General features: G+C 44.8%; 1 protein-coding gene across 24 annotated transcripts in view; it reads left to right on the top strand.

The window, feature by feature from the left end:
• The window catches only part of LOC118380890 (calcium/calmodulin-dependent protein kinase type II subunit beta-like), a 181478-nt gene that overhangs the window by 35791 nt on the left and 122478 nt on the right, over window positions 1–23209 (top strand). For all 24 annotated transcript variants that reach the window (XM_052479248.1, XM_052479245.1, XM_052479249.1 and 21 more), the window contains exons 3-5: window positions 8378–8437; window positions 16806–16860; window positions 17142–17207. In XM_052479248.1, the coding sequence (XP_052335208.1) occupies window positions 8378–8437; window positions 16806–16860; window positions 17142–17207 (181 nt within the window). The remainder of the gene's footprint in view (window positions 1–8377; window positions 8438–16805; window positions 16861–17141; window positions 17208–23209) is intronic.

The raw sequence follows: 23209 nt of genomic DNA, 5'->3' as shown, positions 1-23209 counted from the left end.
GTCCCTTACTAGACCGTTCTGGCGCCCCCCTTCCCTTCCCTCAGACAGGCCTGTCACAGCAGCAATGATGGAATTATTTCACTTGTATTCACTTGAATACACCTTCTACTCAAAAGCCCTCAATTCTGACTCCAGGATCGACCGTATTCTTATGTCCTCTAACCTGATTCAGAATGATATGGATACCAGTATTCATAGTATTCCTATAAGTGACCATGCGCCCATCTCTGTAACCCCCCCCCCGCTAATCCCTTCATGTCCCAACAGTCGAGGCTGAACACCTCCCTCTTGAAAAACAAGGATTTCACTAGGTGTGATAGAATCATAGAATTCGTTGAACTGAACCTTAGCTCTGTGACTCTGTGGCCACTTGTACGGGTTGGATAATTAGTTTCTCATCAGCTGAAAAAAAAGAAAGAGCTCAAAGTAAAAGTCTAAGCTGTCTTCGGAGATTCAAATACTGGAGGGGAAACATACTGTATGTCAGAGCCGTTGAACCTAGCCTTGAGAACCTCCCTCCTGTCTACCAGGGCAGATCTACAGAAACACCAGGAGACTGATGTTGCTCTTTTCCGACTCCAAAGATTTTATTTTGAGTCAGGGCAGAGGGTAGGTGGCAGGGGGGATGTTAGCGCAGGGGGGATGTTAGAGCAGGGGGATGTTAGCGCAGGGGGGGATGTTAGCGCAGGGGGAATGTTAGCGCATGGGGGATATTAGCGCAAGGGGGATGTTAGCGCAGGGGGGATGTTAGTGCATGGGGGATATTAGCGCAAGGGGGATGTTAGCGCAGGGGGGATGTTAGCGCAGGGGGAATGTTAGTGCATGGGGGATATTAGCGCGAGGGGATGTTAGCGCAGGGGGGATGTTAGCGCAGGGGGTTAGTGCATGGGGGATATTAGCGCAGGGGGATGTTAGCGCAGGGGGATGTTAGCGCAGGGGGAATGGGATGTATTAGCGCAGGGGGATGTTAGCGCAGGGGGATGTTAGCGCAGGGGGAATGTTAGCATGGGGGATATTAGCGCAGGGGATGTTAGCGCAAGGGGATGTTAGCGCATAAGGGGGGCATGTTAGCGCAGGGGGATGTTAGCGCAGGGGGATGTTAGCGCAGGGGGGATGTTAGAGCAGGGGGATGTTAGCGCAGGGGGATGTTTGCAGGGGGATGTTAGAGCAGGGGGATGTTAGAGCAGGAGGGATGTTAGAGCAGGGGGATGTTAGCGCAGGGGGATGTTAGCGCAGGGGGATGTTAGCGCATGGGGATGTTAGAGCAGGGGGATGTTAGCGCAGGGGATGTTTGCGCAGGGGGATGTTAGAGCAGGGGGATGTTAGAGCAGGGGGATGTTAGAGCAGGGGGATGTTAGAGCAGGGGGGATGTTAGAGCAGGGGGATGTTAGAGCAGGGGGTGTTAGCGTAGGGGGATGTTAGCGCAGGGGGAATGTTAGCGCATGGGGGATATTAGCGCAAGGGGGATGTTAGCGCAGGGGGGATGTTAGCGCATAAGGGAAGAGGACATGGGGGATGTTAGCGCAGGGGGATGTTAGCGCAGGGGGATGTTAGGGCAGGGGGATGTTAGAGCAGGGGGATGTTAGAGCAGGGGGATGTTAGAGCAGGGGGATGTTAGAGTAGGGGGGATGTTAGCGCAGGGGGATGTTAGAGCAGGGGGATGTTAGAGCAGGGGGATGCTAGAGCAGGGGGGATGTTAGAGCATGGGGATGTTATAGCAGGGGGATGTTAAAGCAGGGGGATGTTAAAGCAGGGGGATGTTAGAGCAGGGGGATGTTAGAGCAGGGGGATGTTAGAGCAGGGGGATGTTAGAGCAGGGGGGATGTTAAAGCAGGGGGATGTTAAAGCAGGGGGATGTTAAAGCAGGGGGATGTTAAAGCAGGGGGATGTTAGAGCAGGGGGATGTTAAAGCAGGGGGATGTTAAAGCAGGGGGATGTTAGAGCAGGGGGGTGTTAGAGCAGGAGGGATGTTAAAGCAGGGGGATGTTAAAGCAGGGGGATGTTAAAGCGGGGGGATGTTAGAGCATGGGGATGTTAGAGCAGGGGGATGTTAAAGCAGGGGGATGTTAGAGCAGGGGATGTTAAAGCAGGGGGATGTTAAAGCAGGGGGATGTTAAAGCAGGGGGATGTTAAAGCAGGGGGGATGTTAAAGCAGGGGGATGTTAAAGCAGGGGGATGTTAAAGCAGGAGGGAAGAGGGCAGGGGGGATATTAGCGCAGGGGGATGTTAAAGCAGGGGGATGTTAAAGCAGGGGGATGTTAAAGCAGGGGGATGTTAAAGCAGGGATGGGAAGAGGGCAGGGGGATATTAGCGCAGGGGGATGTTAAAGCAGGGGGAAGAGGGCAGGGGGATGTTAAAGCAGGGGGGATGTTAGCGCAGGAGGGAAGAGGGCAGGGGGGATATTAGCGCAGGGGGGAAGAGGGCAGGGGGGATATTAGCGCAGGGGGGATGTTAGCGCATACATTGAAGCAGATGGAGAAGCAACAGCTGATTCCAGCCATTAGAGATAGTAAGGGAGTATTTGAATGTCATGCCAACAGAATGAATCAATCTTTCACATTGTATGGGTCAGAGAGTACAGCAGGTGACAGCGACTGTTCTTTAACCTTTGACCTGTGGGAAGCTTTGACCTTCCCACAGTCAATCTAGTGGATGAAGTTGGTTTGGACATCCCGATCAACGAGTTAGAAATTGAAAAAGCAATTATAAAAATGTCCTCTGGGAAAAGGCCTGGCGATGACGGCTTGGGTATTGAAACCTACAAATGCTTTAAAAAAAACAGCGGTCCCAGATCCTTCTGAAATTATTTGATGAAGCACCAGAGTCTGAATCTATACCCCGTCCATGTGTCGAACAACTATCTCTCTGGAAGCCAAGCCTAGTTAGGGTCCTTTAGAGGTGGACGTTTCCGCCCCTTAAGTCTGTTGAACAGCAACTATAAGCTATTAACCAAGACCCTCGCCTTACGCTTAGAGACGGTAATCCCATCATTAATGAATCTAGACCAGGTTGGGTTCATCCCAGGTCGTCTCTCTGTGAATTACAGGCTGTTTCATGTCATGTCCGAGGCTCACTCTCTTAAAACTGCAGCTGTAGCAGCATCCTTGGAAGCCAAGAAGGCCTTTGACAGGATAGAATAGCCATACCTGTTTCATCCACTCACCAAGTTTGGCTTTGGTCCCATTAGCTGGGTCAGGATCATGATACAGCGAACTTGTCTCATCTGTCAAAATGAATGATAGAGTGTCTGACTCATTTTGTCTCCACCGAGGTGTGAGACAGGGTTTGCTCCGCTAGTCCCCTCCTATTTATTTTAGCCTTAGAACCCACTGGCATGTGCGATACATGCTGAAGAGACCGTCCCAGATGTGCGCATTTATGAACATGAGTTCACATTGAATCTATACGCTGACGACATCCTACTCATCCTTAGGAACCCTGCAAATCTCCCTACCGGCAGTCTTAACAATGATTGACTCCTTTGGCTTCCTCTCAGGACACAAGATCAACTGGAGAAAGGGAGAGGCTATACCTCTTAACATACACACATTTCAGGCTGACTTAGTGGGTTTCCCATTTGTTTGGATGACTAGTGGCATGAAGTATCTAGGAATGAATATAGTATCCCTCAGAACCAAGATATTCAGCCTAAATGGACCTAGTGTATTACCTAGGCTAGCCTATGTCATCTCTTCCATCCCCTTTCAATGTCCCACAGTCGTGGTTTAAGGAGTTACAAACTTACGTGGGCTTACAAATCAGAATCTAAGATCTGCAGCTGGGAGTGGTTGGAGGAGAGGATAGTGTCACAACACAGGTCCGTTTCACCTGTCATCAATGTGGTACTGCCCCAAACCCCTACTGCCCCAAACCCCTACTGCCCCAAACTCCCCTACTGCCCCAAACCCCTACTGCCCCAAACTCCCCTATTGCCCCAAACCCCTACTGCCCCAAACCCCTACTGCCCCAAACCCAGCTACTGCCCCAAACCCCTACTGCCCCAAACCCCCTACTGCCCCAAACCCCTACTGCCCCAAACCCAGCTACTGCCCCAAACCCCCTACTGCCCCAAACCCCTACTGCCCCAAACCCCTACTGCCCCAAACTCCCTATTGCCCCAAACCCCTACTGCCCCAAACCCAGCTACTGCCCCAAACCCCTACTGCCCCAAACCCCTACTGCCCCAAACCCCTACTGCCCCAAACCCAGCTACTGCCCCAAACCCCTACTGCCCCAAACCCCCTACTGCCCCAAACCCCTACTGCCCCAAACTCCCTACTGCCCAAACTCCCCTATTGCCCCAAACCCCCTACTGCCCCAAACCCAGCTACTGCCCCAAACTACTGCCCCAAACCCCTACTGCCCCAAACCCCTACTGCCCCAAACCCCCTACTGCCCCAAACCCAGCTACTGCCCTTGACATTGGAATTATCAGGTTCTCATGTAGCATAGTTAAGATGCTGCACAGAAGGTTGGGTGTAAACGGTGTGTCTGTTCCATCCTGTCCCATCTGGCATAACCCCATGTTTACAGCTGGGGGAAACACTTTGAATAGTAGACTCTGGCATAACCCCATGTTTACAGCTGGGGGAAACACTTTGAATAGTAGACTCTGGCATAACCCCATGTTTACAGCTGGGGGAAACACTTTGAATAGTAGACTCTGGCATAACCCCATGTTTACAGCTGGGGGAAACACTTTGAATAGTAGACTCTGGCATAACCCCATGTTTACAGCTGGGGGAAACACTTTGAATAGTAGACTCTGGCATAACCCCATGTTTACAGCTGGGGGAAACACTTTGAATAGTAGACTCTGGCATAACCCCATGTTTACAGCTGGGGGAAACACTTTGAATAGTAGACTCTGGCATAACCCCATGTTTACAGCTGGGGGAAACACTTTGAATAGTAGACTCTGGCATAACCCCATGTTTACAGCTGGGGGAAACACTTTGAATAGTAGACTCTGGCATAACCCCATGTTTACAGCTGGGGGAAACACTTTGAATAGTAGACTCTGGCATAACCCCATGTTTACAGCTGGGGGAAACACTTTGAATAGTAGACTCTGGCATAACCCCATGTTTACAGCTGGGGGAAACACTTTGAATAGTAGACTCTGGCATAACCCCATGTTTACAGCTGGGGGAAACACTTTGAATAGTAGACTCTGGCATAACCCCATGTTTACAGCTGGGGGAAACACTTTGAATAGTAGACTCTGGCATAACCCCATGTTTACAGCTGGGGGAAACACTTTGAATAGTAGACTCTGGCATAACCCCATGTTTACAGCACTTTGAATAGTAGACTCTGGCATAACCCCATGTTTACAGCTGGGGGAAACACTTTGAATAGTAGACTCTGGCATAACCCCATGTTTACAGCTGGGGGAAACACTTTGAATAGTAGACTCTGGCATAACCCCATGTTTACAGCTGGGGGAAACACTTTGAATAGTAGACTCTGGCATAACCCCATGTTTACAGCTGGGGGAAACACTTTGAATAGTAGACTCTGGCATAACCCCATGTTTACAGCTGGGGGAAACACTTTGAATAGTAGACTCTGGCATAACCCCATGTTTACAGCTGGGGGAAACACTTTGAATAGTAGACTCTGGCATAACCCCATGTTTACAGCTGGGGGAAACACTTTGAATAGTAGACTCTGGCATAACCCCATGTTTACAGCTGGGGGAAACACTTTGAATAGTAGACTATAACCCCATGTTTACAGCTGGGGGAAACACTGAATAGTAGACTCTGGCATAACCCCATGTTTACAGCTGGGGGAAACACTTTGAATAGTAGACTCTGGCATAACCCCATGTTTACAGCTGGGGGAAACACTTTGAATAGTAGACTCTGGCATAACCCCATGTTTACAGCTGGGGGAAACACTTTGAATAGTAGACTCTGGCATAACCCCATGTTTACAGCTGGGGGAAACACTTTGAATAGTAGACTCTGGCATAACCCCATGTTTACAGCTGGGGAAACACTTTGAATAGTAGACTCTGGCATAACCCCATGTTTACAGCTGGGGGAAACACTTTGAATAGTAGACTCTGGCATAACCCCATGTTTACAGCTGGGGAAACACTTTGAATAGTAGACTCTGGCATAACCCCATGTTTACAGCTGGGGGAAACACTTTGAATAGTAGACTCTGGCATAACCCCATGTTTACAGCTGGGGGAAACACTTTGAATAGTAGACTCTGGCATAACCCCATGTTTACAGCTGGGGGAAACACTTTGAATAGTAGACTCTGGCATAACCCCATGTTTACAGCTGGGGGAAACACTTTGAATAGTAGACTCTGGCATAACCCCATGTTTACAGCTGGGGAAACACTTTGAATAGTAGACTCTGGCATAACCCCATGTTTACAGCTGGGGGAAACACTTTGAATAGTAGACTCTGGCATAACCCCATGTTTACAGCTGGGGGAAACACTTTGAATAGTAGACTCTGGCATAACCCCATGTTTACAGCTGGGGAAACACTTTGAATAGTAGACTCTGGCATAACCCCATGTTTACAGCTGGGGGAAACACTTTGAATAGTAGACTCTGGCATAACCCCATGTTTACAGCTGGGGGAAACACTTTGAATAGTAGACTCTGGCATAACCCCATGTTTACAGCTGGGGAAACACTTTGAATAGTAGACTCTGGCATAACCCCATGTTTACAGCTGGGGGAAACACTTTGAATAGTAGACTCTGGCATAACCCCATGTTTACAGCTGGGGAAACACTTTGAATAGTAGACTCTGGCATAACCCCATGTTTACAGCTGGGGAAACACTTTGAATAGTAGACTCTGGCATAACCCCATGTTTACAGCTGGGGGAAACACTTTGAATAGTAGACTCTGGCATAACCCCATGTTTACAGCTGGGGGAAACACTTTGAATAGTAGACTCTGGCATAACCCCATGTTTACAGCTGGGGGAAACACTTTGAATAGTAGACTCTGGCATAACCCCATGTTTACAGCTGGGGGAAACACTTTGAATAGTAGACTCTGGCATAACCCCATGTTTACAGCTGGGGGAAACACTTTGAATAGTAGACTCTGGCATAACCCCATGTTTACAGCTGGGGGAAACACTTTGAATAGTAGACTCTGGCATAACCCCATGTTTACAGCTGGGGGAAACACTTTGAATAGTAGACTCTGGCATAGCCACGGTATTTCATCTATTGGTCAGATTGTTAAAGGCAGATTTTGGTTTGAGTGATTCTTCATTTTTAGCATAACTACAGCTTAAGACATATACAAGGTTGGTAAAATGGAGAATGCTGACTCGGCCTCTGGAACAGAGTTAGATCAGAACCTCAGGAAAGCTGCCTCCTCGACAGGAACTGATCCTCGACAGGAACTGATCAAGCATTTATAGGCCATTGTTTTTTTCCATCCTAAACACATATTCCCCCATTCAGTTAGCATCACAATGGGTCACTATTCCCCCAATCAGTTAGCATCACAATGGGTCACTATTCCCCCAATCAGTTAGCATCACAATGGGTCACTATGTCCTCATTCAGAAAGCATCACAATAGGTCACTATACCCCCATTCAGTTAGCATCACAATGGGTCACTATTCCCCCAATCAGTTAGCATCACAATGGGTCACTATTCCCCCATTCAGATTGCATGGGAGTGTGACCTGAACACTTCTCTCACCCCATCGCAAAGGGACACTATTTGGAGAAGGGGTCTGACCACTTCAAAATGTGCTAGGAAAATATTATTCAGTACAAGATATTGTGCAGAGCCTATATCACCCCTGTACATATCCCAAATATCTATCCATCTGTCTCTCTATCTCTAATATCTTTCCATCTGTCTCTCTACCTCTAATATCTCTCCATGTGTCTCTCTACCTCTAATATCTCTCCATGTGTCTCTCTACCACTAATATCTCTCCATGTGTCTCTCTACCACTAATATCTCTCCTTCTGTCTCTCTACCACTAATATCTCTCCATCTGTCTCTCTACCACTAATATCTCTCCATCTGTCTCTCTACCTCTAATATCTCTCCATCTGTCTCTCTACCTCTAATATCTGTCTCTCTACCTCTAATATCTCTCCATCTGTCTCTCTACCTCTAATATCTCTCCATCTGTCTCTCTACCTCTAATATCTGTCTCTCTACCACTAATATCTCTCCTTCTGTCTCTCTACCACTAATATCTCTCCATCTGTCTCTCTACCACTAATATCTCTCCATCTGTCTCTCTACCTCTAATATATCTCCATCTGTCTCTCTACCTCTAATATCTGTCTCTCTACCTCTAATATCTCTCCATCTGTCTCTCTACCTCTAATATCTCTCCATCTGTCTCTCTACCTCCTCAGACCACCAGAAATTAGAGAGAGAGGCCCGTATCTGTCGCCTGCTCAAGCACTCCAACATCGGTGAGTCTTTCTCAACTAAACAACGCACAAACGCAATGACACCTGCCTATGCCTCAATGACACCTGCCTATGCCTCAATGACACCTGCCTATGCCTCAATGACACCTGCCTATGCTGCATTATAACCTTAAGTCTGCCTTGTCAATCTTCTATCTAATATATACAGATGTAGGATCTTAATTTGATCACTCTTTTGTTGCTGAGACTTTTCTGGCACAGCAGGAAATGCAAACTTGTAGTGTATTTGAGTTTTTAAAATGTTTTTTTTTTTTTTTTGCACTAACGAAAAATGTATCGAACACCACAACGTTTTTCATTAATTATAATCCACATAATAATTCACATTTCCTGCTGCTGCAGGATTATTTTCTGCTGTAGCAAACTGGCTCAAATTAAGATCCCACATCTGTATCAATATATCGATTGAAATCTATGTGCTGCACCATAAAGTCTGCAGCTTCAATCTTCAATCTATAAGGCGGCACCAGGTTTTGATATCTCTGTCTTGTTTGACTATTCCACATTGAGTATCGTGCTCAGTATCCAGGGTCTGGCCTCGGTGCGTTTAGATGTATCCTTCCGTTGTCATGCTTGTTAATGTTTCTATGCATGGCGTGGACTTTTTGCCCCCTAATGATTTTCCAGTATTCACACTACCTGATTGTTCCCACTTCTTCTTGTTGCTTGTTCATTTTATTATTATCTATCCCTTGTTATCACCAGAACATACAGCTCTTTTCTATCTGTTGTTATCACCAGAACATACAGCTCTTTTCTATCTGTTGGTATCACCAGAACATACAGCTCTTGTCCGTCCGTCAGATCCAGTGTCAAAGAAGCTCTCCTCTTCCTCTGTTTCTCTGAGCCTTATTCATAGACGCGGGACGTAGCGGTGCTAATCTGAAAACAAGGCTCCCCAAATTCGATCAGCAAATTGATTGTGCTACCAGGGCTGGCAAAACCCTAGACCACTGTTATTCTAACTTCCGCGATGCATATAAGACCCTCCACCGCCCTCCCTTCGGAAAAGCTGACCACGACTCCATTTTGTTGCTCCCAGCCTATAGACAGAAACTAAAACGGGAAGCACCCGTGCTCAGGTCTGTTCAACGTTGGTCCGACCAATCGGATTCAACGCTTCAAGAGTGCTTTCGATCACATGGACTGGGATATGTTCCACATTGGGGCGAACAACAACATTGACGAATACGCTGATTCGGTGAGCGAGTTTATTAACAAGTGCATCGGTGATGTTGTACCCACAACATCTATTAAAACATTCCCCAACCAGAAACCGTGATTGATGGCAGCATTCACACAAAACTGAACATGCATACCACTGCTTTTAATCAGGGCAAGGTGACCGGAAACATGACCGAATACAAACAGTGTAGCTATTCCCTCTGGAAGGCAATCAAACAAGCTAAGCTTCAGTACAGAGACAAAGTCGCAATTCAACGGCTCAGACACGAGAGGTATGTGGCAGGGTCTACAGTCAATCACAGACTACAAAAGAAAAACCTGCCCCTTCGCAGATCACGATGCCTTGCTCCCAGACAGACTAAACAACTTCTTTGCCCGCTTTGAGGACAATACAGTGCCACTGACACAGCCCGATACCAAAACTTGCGGGCTCTCCGTCACTGCAGCCAACATGAGTAAAACATTTAAACGTGTTAACCCTCGCAAGGCTGCAGGCCCAGACGGCATCCCCGGCCGCGTCCTCAGAGCATGTGCAGATCAGCTGGCTGGTGTGCTTACAGACATATTCAATCAATCCTTATCCCAGTCTGCTGTCCCCACATGCTTCAAGAGGGCCACCATTGTTCCTGTTCCCAAAAAAGCTAAGGTAACTGAGCTAAATGACTACCACCCTGTAGCACTCACTTCCGTCATCATGAAGTGCTTTGAGAGACTAGTCAAGGACCATATCACCTCCACCCTACCTGACACCCTAGACCCACTCCAATTTGCTTACCGCCCCAATAGGTCCACAGACGACGCAATCGCCATCACACTGCACACTGCCCTATCCCATCTGGACAGGAGGAATACCTATGTAAGAATGCTGTTCATCGATTACAGCTCAGCATTTAACCATAGTACCCTCCAAACTCGTCATTAAGCTTGAGACCCTGGGTACTGGACTTCCTGACGGGCCGCCCCCCAGGTGGTGAGGGTAGGTAACAACATCTCCACCCCGCTGATCCTCAACACTGGGTCCCCACAAGGCTGTGTTCTCAGCCCTCTCCTGTACTCCCTGTTCACCCACGACTGCGTGGTCATACACGCCTCCAACTCAATCATCAAGTTTGCAGACGACACTACAGTGGTAGGCTTGATTACCAACAACGATGAGACGGCCTACAGGGAGGAGGTGAGGGCCCTCGGAGTGTGGTGTCAGGAAAATAACCTCACACTCAACGTCAACACAACAAAGGAGATGATCGTGGACTTCAGGAAACAGCAGAGGGAGCACTCCCCTATCCACATCGACGGGACAGTAGTGAAGAGGGTGGAAAGTTTCAAGTTCCTCGGCGCACACATCACGGACAAACTGAAATGGTCCTCCCACACAGACAGAGTGGTGAAGAAGGCGCAGCAGCTCCTCTTCAAACTCAGGAGGCTGAAGAAATTTGGCTTGTCACCAAAAACACTCACAAACTTTTACAGATGCACAATCAAGGGCATCCTTGGGGCTGTATCACCGCCTAGTACGGCAGCTGCTCCGCCCATTAACCATAAGGCTCTCCAGAGGGTAGTGAGGTCTGCACAACGCATCACCGGGGGCAAACTACCTGCCCTCCAGGACACCTACACCACCCGATGTCACAGGAAGACCAAAAATATTATCAAGGACAACAACCACCCGAGCCACTGCTTGTTCACCCCGCTATCATCCAGAAGGCAAGGTCAGTACAGGTGCATCAAAGCAGAGACCGAGAGACTGAAAAACAGCTTCTATCTGAAGGCCTTCAGACTGTTAAACAGCCATCACTAACATTGAGTGGCTGCTAACAACATACCGACTCAACTCCAACCACTTTAATAATGGAAAAATGTATGTATTCAATTTATCACTAGCCACTTTATATTATATAATGGTTACTTACCCTACATTACTCATCTCATATGTGTATGCTGTACTCCAAACCATCTACTGCATCTTGCCATCTTGATGTAATGTATCACTAGCCACTTTAAACAATGCCACTTTATATTATATAATGTTTTCATACCCTACATTACTCATCTCATATATACTGTACTTTATACCATCTACTGCATCTTGCCTATGCCGTTCGGGCATCACTCATTCATATATTTTTATGTACATATTCATATTCATTCCTTTAAACTTGTGTGTTTAATGTAGTTGTTGTGGAATTCTTAGGTTATATTACTTAATAATAATATAAAATAAAATAAAATTACTTGTTAGATATTACTGCACTGTCGGAACTAGAAGCACAAGCATTTCGCGACACTTGCATCAACATCTGCTAACCATGTGTATGTGACCAATAACATCTGCTAACCATGTGTATGTGACCAATAACATCTGCTAACCATGTGTATGTGACCAATAACATCTGCTAACCATGTGTATGTGACCAATAACATCTGCTAACCATGTGTATGTGACCAATAACATCTGCTAACCATGTGTATGTGACCAATAACATCTGCTAACCATGTGAATGTGACCAATAACATCTGCGAACCATGTGTATGTGCCCAATGAATGAGATTTGGATATGATTTGCTGAGGATGCAGCAACAGCCCCTGTTAAATCTGCACTTTGACCTTTACTGGTGTTAGTGAACCCACATCTGTAGCGCGACCCACATTCTTTTTTCACCATCTCTGCTTTGTCAATAAAGATAGTTGTACAATTAAGAACAGTATCTTGCAAAATTCCATAGTTGGAATTGTAAGAGTTGTTTCCCTGTCCCTTTCTCTGTGATGTCATTCTAATGGAATCTAGAAATAACAAAACCCTGTCCCTTTCACTGTGATGTCATTCTAATGGAATCCAGATAGAACAAAACCCTGTCCCTTTCACTGTGATGTCATTCTAATGGAATCTAGAAATAACAAATCCCTGTCCCTTTCTCTGTGATGTCATTCTAATGGAATCCAGATAGAACAAAACCCTGTCCCTTTCACTGTGATGTCATTCTAATGGAATCTAGAAATAACAAAACCCTGTCCCTTTCACTGTGATGTCATTTTAATGGAATCTAGAAATAACAAAACCCTGTCCCTTTCTCTGTGATGTCATTCTAATGGAATCTAGAAATAACAAAACCCTGTCCCTTTCTCTGTGATGTCATTCTAATGGAATCTAGAAATAACAAAACCCTGTCCCTTTCACTGTGATGTCATTTTAATGGAATCTAGAAATAACAAAACCCTGTCCCTTTCTCTGTGATGTCATTCTAATGGAATCTAGAAATAACAAAACCCTGTCCCTTTCTCTGTGATGTCATTCTAATGGAATCTAGAAATAACAAAACCCTGTTCCTTTCTCTGTGATGTCATTCTAATGGAATCTAGAAATAACAAAACCCTGTCCCTTTCACTGTGATGTCATTCTAATGGAATCCAGATAGAAGAAAACCCTGTCCCTTTCACTGTGATGTCATTCTAATGGAATCTAGAAATAACAAATCCCTGTCCCTTTCTCTGTGATGTCATTCTAATGGAATCCAGATAGAACAAAACCCTGTCCCTTTCACTGTGATGTCATTCTAATGGAATCTAGAAATAACAAAACCCTGTCCCTTTCTCTGTGATGTCATTCTAATGGAATCCAGATAGAACAAAACCCTGTCCCTTTCACTGTGATGTCATTCTAATGGAATCTAGAAATAACAAAACCCTGTCCCTTTCTCTGTGATGTCATTCTAATGGAATCTAGAAAGAACAAAACCCTGTCCCTTTCACTGTGATGTCATTTTAATGGAATCCAGATAGAACAGAACCCTGTCCCTTTCTCTGTGATGTCATTCTAATGGAATCTAGAAATAACAAATCCCTGTCCCTTTCTCTGTGATGTCATTCTAATGGAATCCAGATAGAACAGAACCCTGTCCCTTTCTCTGTGATGTCATTCTAATTGAATCTAGAAATAACAAAACCCTGTCCCTTTCTCTGTGATATCATTCTAATGGAATCCAGAAAGAACAAAACCCTGTCCTTTTCTCTGTGATGTCATTCTAATTGAATCTAGAAATAACAAAACCCTGTCCCTTTCTCTGTGATGTCATTCTAATGGAATCTAGAAATAACAAATCCCTGTCCCTTTCTCTGTGATGTCATTCTAATGGAATCCAGATAGAACAAAACCCTGTCCCTTTCTCTGTGATGTCATTCTAATGGAATCCAGATAGAACAGAACCCTGTCCCTTTCTCTGTGATGTCATTCTAACGGAATCTAGAAATAACAAATCCCTATCCCTTTCTCTGTGATGTCATTCTAATGGAATCCAGATAGAACAAAACCCTGTCCCTTTCTCTGTGATGTCATTCTAATGGAATCCAGATAGAACAGAACCCTGTCCCTTTCTCTGTGATGTCATTCTAACGGAATCTAGAAATAACAAATCCCTATCCGTTTCTCTGTGATGTCATTCTAATGGAATCCAGATAGAACAGAACCCTGTCCCTTTCTCTGTGATGTCATTCTAATGGAATCCAGATAGAACAAAACCCTGTCCCTTTCTCTGTGATGTCATTCTAATGGAATCTAGAAAGAACAAAACCCTGTCCCTTTCTCTGTGATGTCATTCTAATGGAATCCAGATAGAACAGAACCCTGTCCCTTTCTCTGTGGTGTCATTCTAATGGAATCCAGAAAGAACAAAACCCTGTCCCTTTCTCTGTGATGTCATTCTAATGGAATCCAGAAAGAACAGAACCCTGGCCTTTTCTCTGTGATGTCATTCTAATGGAATCCAGAAAGAACAGAACCCTGTCCCTTTCTCTGTGATGTCATTCTAATGGAATCCAGATAGAACAGAACCCTGTCCCTTTCTCTGTGATGTCATTCTCATGGAATCCAGATAGAACAGAACCCTGTCCCTTTCTCTGTGATGTCATTCTAATGGAATCCAGATAGAACAAAACCCTGTCCCTTTCTCTGTGATGTCATTCTAATGGAATCTAGAAAGAACAAAACCCTGTCCCTTTCTCTGTGATGTCATTCTAATGGAATCCAGATAGAACAGAACCCTGTCCCTTTCTCTGTGATGTCATTCTAATGGAATCCAGAAAGAACAGAAACCCTGTCCCTTTCTCTGTGATGTCATTCTAATGGAATCCAGAAAGAACAGAACCCTGTCCCTTTCTCTGTGATGTCATTCTAATGGAATCCAGATAGAACAGAACCCTGTCCCTTTCTCTGTGATGTCATTCTCATGGAATCCAGATAGAACAGAACCCTGTCCCTTTCTCTGTGATGTCATTCTCATGGAATCCAGATAGAACAGAACCCTGTCCCTTTCTCTGTGATGTCATTCTAATGGAATCCAGATTTCCCTCTGTGATGTCATTCTAATGGAATCCAGAAAGAACAAAACCCTGTCCCTTTCTCTGTGATGTCATTCTAATGGAATCCAGAAATAACAAACCCTGTCCCTTTCTCTGTGATGTCATTCTAATGGAATCCAGAAAGAACAAAACCCTGTCCCTTTCTCTGTGATGTCATTCTAATGGAATCTAGAAATAACAAACCCTGTCCCTTTCTCTGTGATGTCATTCTAATGGAATCTAGAAAGAACAAAACCCTATCCCTTTCTCTGTGATGTCATTCTAATGGAATCCAGATAGAACAAACCCTGTCCCTTTCTCTGTGATGTCATTCTAATGGAATCCAGATAGAACAAAAACCCTGTCCCTTTCTCTGTGATGTCATTCTAATGGAACAAAACCAGATAGATGTCATTCTACAGAACCCTGTCCCTTTCTCTGTGATGTCATTCTATTGGAATCCAGATAGAACAAAACCCTGTCCCTTTCTCTGTGATGTCATTCTAATGGAATCTAGAAAGAACAAAACCCTGTCCCTTTCTCTGTGATGTCATTCTAATGGAATCCAGATAGAACAGAACCCTGTCCCTTTCTCTGTGGTGTCATTCTAATGGAATCCAGAAAGAACAAAACCCTGTCCCTTTCTCTGTGATGTCATTCTAATGGAATCCAGAAAGAACAGAACCCTGGCCCTTTCTCTGTGATGTCATTCTAATGGAATCCAGAAAGAACAGAACCCTGTCCCTTTCTCTGTGATGTCATTCTAATGGAATCCAGAAAGAACAGAACCCTGTCCCTTTCTCTGTGATGTCATTCTAATGGAATCCAGAAAAGAACAAAACCCTGTTTTTAAACATTTACATCAAAAGGTGCGAAGTTATGGGCAAAGACACAACACATCCACATCAAATCAAATATTTTTCTTGATAAAATAAAATGGAAAAGAACTACTTTTTGTGCAGTATTAATTTACCATCCTTACAAACCACTTAATGTAACTGTATATTACTGTGTTGTACATAGGCTGGTCATCTAGGTTAGTACCTGTAGACTTTCTATCACCATGGAGATAAAACAATACAAGACATTAACGGAGTACATTGAGACATCAAGTGGTTTGTGGTTATGTGATGTGATGATGTGGCTCAGTTGGTAGAGCATGCCAGGGTTGTGGGTTCGATTCCCATGTGGGAAAAGTATGTAAATGTATACACTCACTACTGTAAGTTGCTCTGGATAAGAGTGTTTACTAACATGGAAAAGGATGGAATAGATCGTTTCAGTTTTCACATAGAAATAAGTTGCATTTGCAAAGTATTTAAAGAAAAATACATCAAGCAAGTATTTTTATATAACACAAGTATTATCAGATTAAGTGTTTTGTACAGATAATTATCAGACTCAAGTTACAAATGCTGGACTCAAGTTCTCAAATATATTTAGTTTTTCAAAAATCACAGAAGTACTGGGTCTTTACTAGTCCTGTGTTAGAGGACGATATATATTTTCTGCAGCACCCCACCCCCAAACTACTTCCCTTATACACTTGTTCACTTTAATTTAAATGCCATGATGTGTTTGAAATCAGAGCGTCTATTTTTTAAAATGTTTTTCCTTGCATTGATCATGATATGTGGTTGTTTTAGCTACTTTAGTTGAATGCACCGATTGACACTGAAAAAGAATGTCTGCTACAGTAAATTACTAAATGTGAATGTGTAGAGATTTGATTTGACCTCCCATGGCTTCTCTCTCACTCTCACTCTCTCGCTCTCGTTCTCGCTCGCTCTCTCTCTCTCTCTCGCTCTCTCTGGCTCTTTCTCTCTCTTTCAGTCCGTCTACATGACAGTATATCAGAGGAAGGATTCCACTACCTCCTGTTTGACTTGTAAGTTATTCATCTCCTCCACCTCTTTAAACCTCTTTCTACCCTCTATCCTCTCATTCAATACACACCACTGTTCTCCCTTTACCCGAGGTTCAGCCCGTTAGCCATACTAGCTTTAGTTTCCATGGTAACGGCTGGGACGGGGGGATGAGAGAGATACAGAGAGAGAGAGTGAGAGAGGAGGGTTGACGGGGGTCCTGGTGAAGCGAGCCGGAGCGAGAGGTGCCCACCCGACTGAGCTCTCTGATTGGCTAATGAGCTCATCTCTGATTGGTTTGCAGGGTGACTGGAGGGGAGTTGTTTGAGGACATCGTAGCCAGAGAGTACTACAGTGAGGCTGACGCCAGGTAAGAAATACATCTGTCTGTCTACCTGGCTGACAAATACATGACATGGCCAAAAGTATATGCACACCCCTTCAAATGAGTGGATTCAGGTATTTCAGCCACACCCGTTGCTGATAGGTGTATATAATCAAGCACACAGCCATGCAATCTCCATAGACAAACATCGGCAGTAGAATAGCCAGTACTTAAGAACTCAGTGCCTTTCAATGTGTCACTGTCATAGAAAGCCACCTTTCCAACAAGTCAGTTTGTCAAATTGCTGCCCTGCTAGAGCTGCCCCGGTCAACTGTAAGTGCTGTTATTGTGAAGTGGGAACATCCAGGGCCAGAAATGGCTCAGGCCGCAAAGTGGTAGGCCACACAAGGTCACAGAACGGGACCATGTAAAAATGGTCTGTCCTCGGCTGCAACATTCACTACCGAGGTCCAAACTGCCTCTGGAAGTTACGTCAGCACAAGAGCAGCCATTCGCACAAGTTCACCATTCACTAATGCTCTTGTGGCTGAATGGAAGCAAGTCCCAGCAGCAATGTTCCACCATCTAGTGGAAAGCCTTCCCAGAAGAGTGGAGGCTGTTATAGCAGCAAAGGGGGGGACCAACTCCATAATAAAGCCCATGGTTTTGGAATGAGATATTCAACGAGCAGGTATCCACATACTTTTGGCCATGCAGTGTACATCTTTATACCTCAACCTGGCCGACACATACATCTCTCTATCTGTCTACCTGGACGACAGATACATCTCTCTATCTGTCTACCTGGCTAACACATACATCTCTCTATCTGTCTACCTGGCTAACACATACATCTCTATCTGTCTACCTGGCTGACAAATACATCTCTATCTGTCTACCTGGCTGACAAATACATCTCTATCTGTCTACCAGGCTCACAAATACATCTCTATCTGTCTACCTGGCTGACAGATACATCTCTCTATCTGTCTACCTGGCTGACAGATACATCTCTCTATCTGTCTACCTGGCTGACAGATACATCTCTCTATCTGTCTACCTGGCTGACAGATACATCTCTCTATCTGTCTACCTGGCTGACAGATACATCTCTCTATCTGTCTACCTGGCTGACACATACATCTCTCTGTCTACCTCTCTCTCTCTCTCTCTCTCTCTCTCTCTCTCTCTCTCTCTCTCTCTCTCTCTCTCTCTCTGTGCTTTCCTCCCTTTCTCTTTCTGTTTTCCCCTCTCCTCTGTCTGTCTCTGTTCCATGTTTCCTGTCTCTTCTGTCCTCTATGTCTGTCTCTGTTCCATGTTTCCTGTCTCTTCTGTCCTCTATGTCTGTCTCTGTTCCATGTTTCCTGTCTCTTCTGTCCTCTGTCTGTCTCTGTTCCATGTTTCCTGTCTCTTCTGTCCTCTATGTCTGTCTCTGTTCCATGTTTCCTGTCTCTTCTGTCCTCTATGTCTGTCTCTGTTCCATGTTTCCTGTCTCTTCTGTCCTCTGTCTGTCTCTGTTTCCATGTTTCCTGTCTCTTCTGTCCTCTATGTCTGTCTCTGTTCCATGTTTCCTGTCTCTTCTGTCCTCTATGTCTGTCTCTGTTCCATGTTTCCTGTCTCTTCTGTCCTCTATGTCTGTCTCTGTTCCATGTTTCCTGTCTCTTCTGTCCTCTGTCTGTCTCTGTTTCCATGTTTCCTGTCTCTTCTGTCCTCTATGTCTGTCTCTGTTCCATGTTTCCTGTCTCTTCTGTCCTCTATGTCTGTCTCTGTTCCATGTTTCCTGTCTCTTCTGTCCTCTATGTCTGTCTCTGTTCCATGTTTCCTGTCTCTTCTGTCCTCTGTCTGTCTCTGTTTCCATGTTTCCTGTCTCTTCTGTCCTCTATGTCTGTCTCTGTTCCATGTTTCCTGTCTCTTCTGTCCTCTGTCTGTCTCTGTTCCATGTTTCCTGTCTCTTCTGTCCTCTATGTCTGTCTCTGTTCCATGTTTCCTGTCTCTTCTGTCCTCTATGTCTGTCTCTGTTCCATGTTTCCTGTCTCTTCTGTCCTCTATGTCTGTCTCTGTTCCATGTTTCCTGTCTCTTCTGTCCTCTATGTCTGTCTCTGTTCCATGTTTCCTGTCTCTTCTGTCCTCTGTCTGTCTCTGTTTCCATGTTTCCTGTCTCTTCTGTCCTCTATGTCTGTCTCTGTTCCATGTTTCCTGTCTCTTCTGTCCTCTATGTCTGTCTCTGTTCCATGTTTCCTGTCTCTTCTGTCCTCTATGTCTGTCTCTGTTCCATGTTTCCTGTCTCTTCTGTCCTCTGTCTGTCTCTGTTTCCATGTTTCCTGTCTCTTCTGTCCTCTATGTCTGTCTCTGTTCCATGTTTCCTGTCTCTTCTGTCCTCTGTCTCTCTCTGTTCCATGTTTCCTGTCTCCTCTGTCCTTTTTCTCTCTCTCCTTTCTGTCTCACTTTCTCCCTCCATCTCCCTTTCTTGTTCTCCTTTTGCTGTCCAACTCTCCTTTGCTTCTTCCATCCGTACCCTTTCTTTCTCGTTCTTTTTCTCCTTCCCTAGCTTTCTCTCTCTCTTGCTTGCTTGTGCTCTCTCCTTCACTCTCGGGTCCATGTTATTTCCTCAAGCCAGGACACCCACCCTCTCAGATTGTTCTGACATTGTTTCTGTACTTCGAAACAGATAAGATTATCATTCCTGCAGAATTATTTTATTGAAAAAATAATCGATCTCTGAGAAATAAAGCTAATTGATTACACCCAAATTCAATAATATTCAATAATAATATTCAATCAATATAGTACATAACATCTGATCTGGACACCAAAAAAATCTAACAATGAATTAGACATTAGGATTCCAAAGAATTATCAAAAGCCTCCCACGGACCCCCACACCACACGCTAATCCTACCAATGAGTGTACAGTATCAGTTCTCTGTGTCTGACAAGTAGTATGGAACTGCGGCTTGGAGTATTATTTCTTCATCCTATGTAAATAAATCTGAATTTGGTGAAATTAGTAATTGAAGTTGTTATGTTTATGTCCCATCCTACACTCTGATATTACCAGGTTCTGACCACTAAATGGTGCTGTTCCTGCTATTAGGGGATTTTTATTTTATCCCCCCACACTCAATGTTAAAGTTCATCCAAGTTACAAAATTACATTTTGGTTTGCTCACTCTGTCAGCAGTCTATGGACAAGTTATGACAGCAAGCCATGCTTTGGTTTAGTTTACCTAGCCACTGTTTCAAATGTTAACTTTTTACCATTTGTTGTTTTTCTACACTCTGTTACGTTACAGTTTTCAGTTTTTCACAACTTCATAACTCTCCATATTCTTGCAATTTCTGTCCAAAAGGAAAAGGCTTGCTGTCGCACAAGGTTAGCAGCAAAATTCTGCGACAGAATGTCTAGCTGTGCCACTAGAGGTTCTGGGTTCGAGTCCAGAATCGGTCGCCGTACGGTGTTTCTTCCGACACATTGGTGTGACTGGCTTCCGGGTTAGGTGGGCGTGGTGTCAAGAAACAGTGTGGCTTGGTTGGGTTGTGTTTCGGGGGACTCCCGGCTCTCGACCTTTGCATTTCCCGAGTCCGTACGGGAGTTGCAGCGATGAAACAAGACTGTAACTACCAATTGGATACCACGGAATTGGGAAGAAAAAGGGGGTAATTAAAAAAAAAAATGTTATAATAAAAAATAAATACATTTTCTCATAAATCTGCACACAATACCCCATAATGGCATTTTTGCAAATGTATTAAAAATTAAAAATAAAATACCTTATTTACATAAGTATTCAGACCCTTTTCTATGCGACTCGAAATGGAGCTCAGGTGCATCCTGTTTCCATTGATCATCCTTGTTTGGAATCTACATTTGGTAAATTCAATTGATTGGACATGATTTGCAAAGGCACACACCTCTCTAGTTGACTGTGCATGTCAGAGAAAAAAATCAAGCAATGAGGTTGAAGGAATTGAGCCATAGAGCTCCAAGACAGGAATGTGTCGAGGCACAGATCTAGGGAAGGGTAACCGAAAGGTCTGCAACATTGAAGGTCACCAAGTACACAGTGGCCTCCATCATTATTAAATGGAAGGATTTTGGAACCACCAAGACTCTTCCTAGAGCTGGCCGCCAGGCGAAACTGAGAAAATGGGGGAGAAGGACCCAAAGAACCCGATGGTCACTCTGACAGAGCTTCAGAGTTCCTCTGTGGAGATGGGAGAACCTTCCAGAAAGACAACCATCTCTGCCGGACTCCACCAATCAGGCCATTATGGTAGAGTGGCCAGACGGAAGCCACTCCTCAGTAAAAAGCACATGACAGCCCGCTTGGAGTTTGACAAAAGGAACCTAACAGACTCTCAGACCATGAGAAGCAAGATTCTCTAGTCTGATGAAACCAAGATTGAAAATCTTTGGCCTGAATGACAAGCATCATGTCTGGAGGAAACCTGGCACTATCCCTACGGTGGAGCATGGTGTGGCAATGTTTTTCAGCGTCAGGGATTGGGAGACTAGTCAGGATCGAGGGAAAGATGAACGAAGCAAGGTACAGAGAGATCCTTGATCAAATCCTGCTACAGAGTGCTCAGGACAGACTGGGGCGAAGGTTCACCTTCCAACAGGACAGTGACCCTAAGCACACAGCCAAGACAATGCAGGAGGGGCCTCTGGACAAGTCTCTGAATGTCCTTGAATGGCCGAGCCAGAGCCCAGACTGAACCCGATCGAACATCTCTGGAGAGACCTGAACATAGCTATGCAACAACACTCCCCATCCAACCTGACAGAGCTTGAGAGGATCTGCAGAGAAGAATTGGAGAAACTCCCCAAATACAAGTGTACTAAGCTTGTACCGTCATACCCAAGAAGACTCGAGGTTGTAATTGTTGCCAAAGGTGCTTCGACCTTGTACTGACTAAAGGGTGTTAATACTTATGTAAATGTAATATTTCAGTGTTTTATTTTTTTATACATTAGAAAACATTTCTAAAAAACTGATTTTGCTTTGTCATTATGACGTGTAGCTGGATGAGGGAAAAAAACGGGGCAGGGCGGGATGGGGTGTGGCAGGGCAGGGCGGGGCAGGGCGGGGCGGGGCAGGGCGGGGGAGGGAAGGGCATGGCAGGGCGCGGCATGGCACTGTAAATGAAGGCAGGTGTCTGTCCTGTACTGTAAATGATACTGTAAATGAAGGCAGGTGTCTGTACTGGACTGTAAATGGTACTGTAAATGAAGGCGGGTGTCTGTATTGTAAATGGTACTGCAAATGAAGGCAGGTATCTGTACTGTAAATGGTACTGTAGATGAAGGCGGTGTCTGTATTGTAAATGGTACTGTAAATGAAGGCAGTTGTCTGTACTGTAAATGGTACTGTAAATGAAGGCAGGTGTCTGTACTGGACTGTAAACTGTACTGTAAATGGTACTGTTAATGAAGGTGGTGTCTGTATTGTAAATGGTACTGTAGATGAAGGCGGTGTCTGTATTGTAAATGGTACTGTAAATGAAGGCAGGTGTCTGTACTGGTAATTATATTGTAAATGAAGGCAGGTCCCTGTACTGTAAATGGTACTGTAAATGAAGGCAGGTGTCTGTACTGTAAATTATATTGTAAATGAAGGCAGGTGTCTGTACTGTACTGTAAATTGTACTGTAAATGAAGGCAGGTGTCTGTACTGTAAATGGTACTGTAAATGAAGGCAGGTGTCTGTACTGTAAATCATCAAGGCAGGTGACTGTACTGTAAATGGTACTGTAAATGAAGGCAGGTGTCTGTACTGTAAATTGTACTGTAAATGAAGGCAGGTGTCTGTACTGTACTGTAAATTGTACTGTAAATGGAGGCAGGTGTCTGTACTGTAAATGGTACTGTAAATGCAGGCATGTGTCTGTACTGTAAATCATCAAGGCAGGTGACTGTACTGTAAATGGTACTGTAAATGAAGGCAGGTGACTGTACTGGACTGTAAATTGTACTGTAGATGAAGGCAGGTGTCTGTACTGTAAATTATATTGTAAATGAAGGCAGGTGTCTGTACTGTACTGTA

The sequence above is a fragment of the Oncorhynchus keta genome, chromosome 25 (genome assembly GCF_023373465.1).
Source record: "Oncorhynchus keta strain PuntledgeMale-10-30-2019 chromosome 25, Oket_V2, whole genome shotgun sequence".
Taxonomy (NCBI): Eukaryota; Metazoa; Chordata; class Actinopteri; order Salmoniformes; family Salmonidae; genus Oncorhynchus; species Oncorhynchus keta.
Note: the sequence above shows the minus strand (reverse complement) of the source record. Positions and strands in the feature narration are given on the sequence as shown.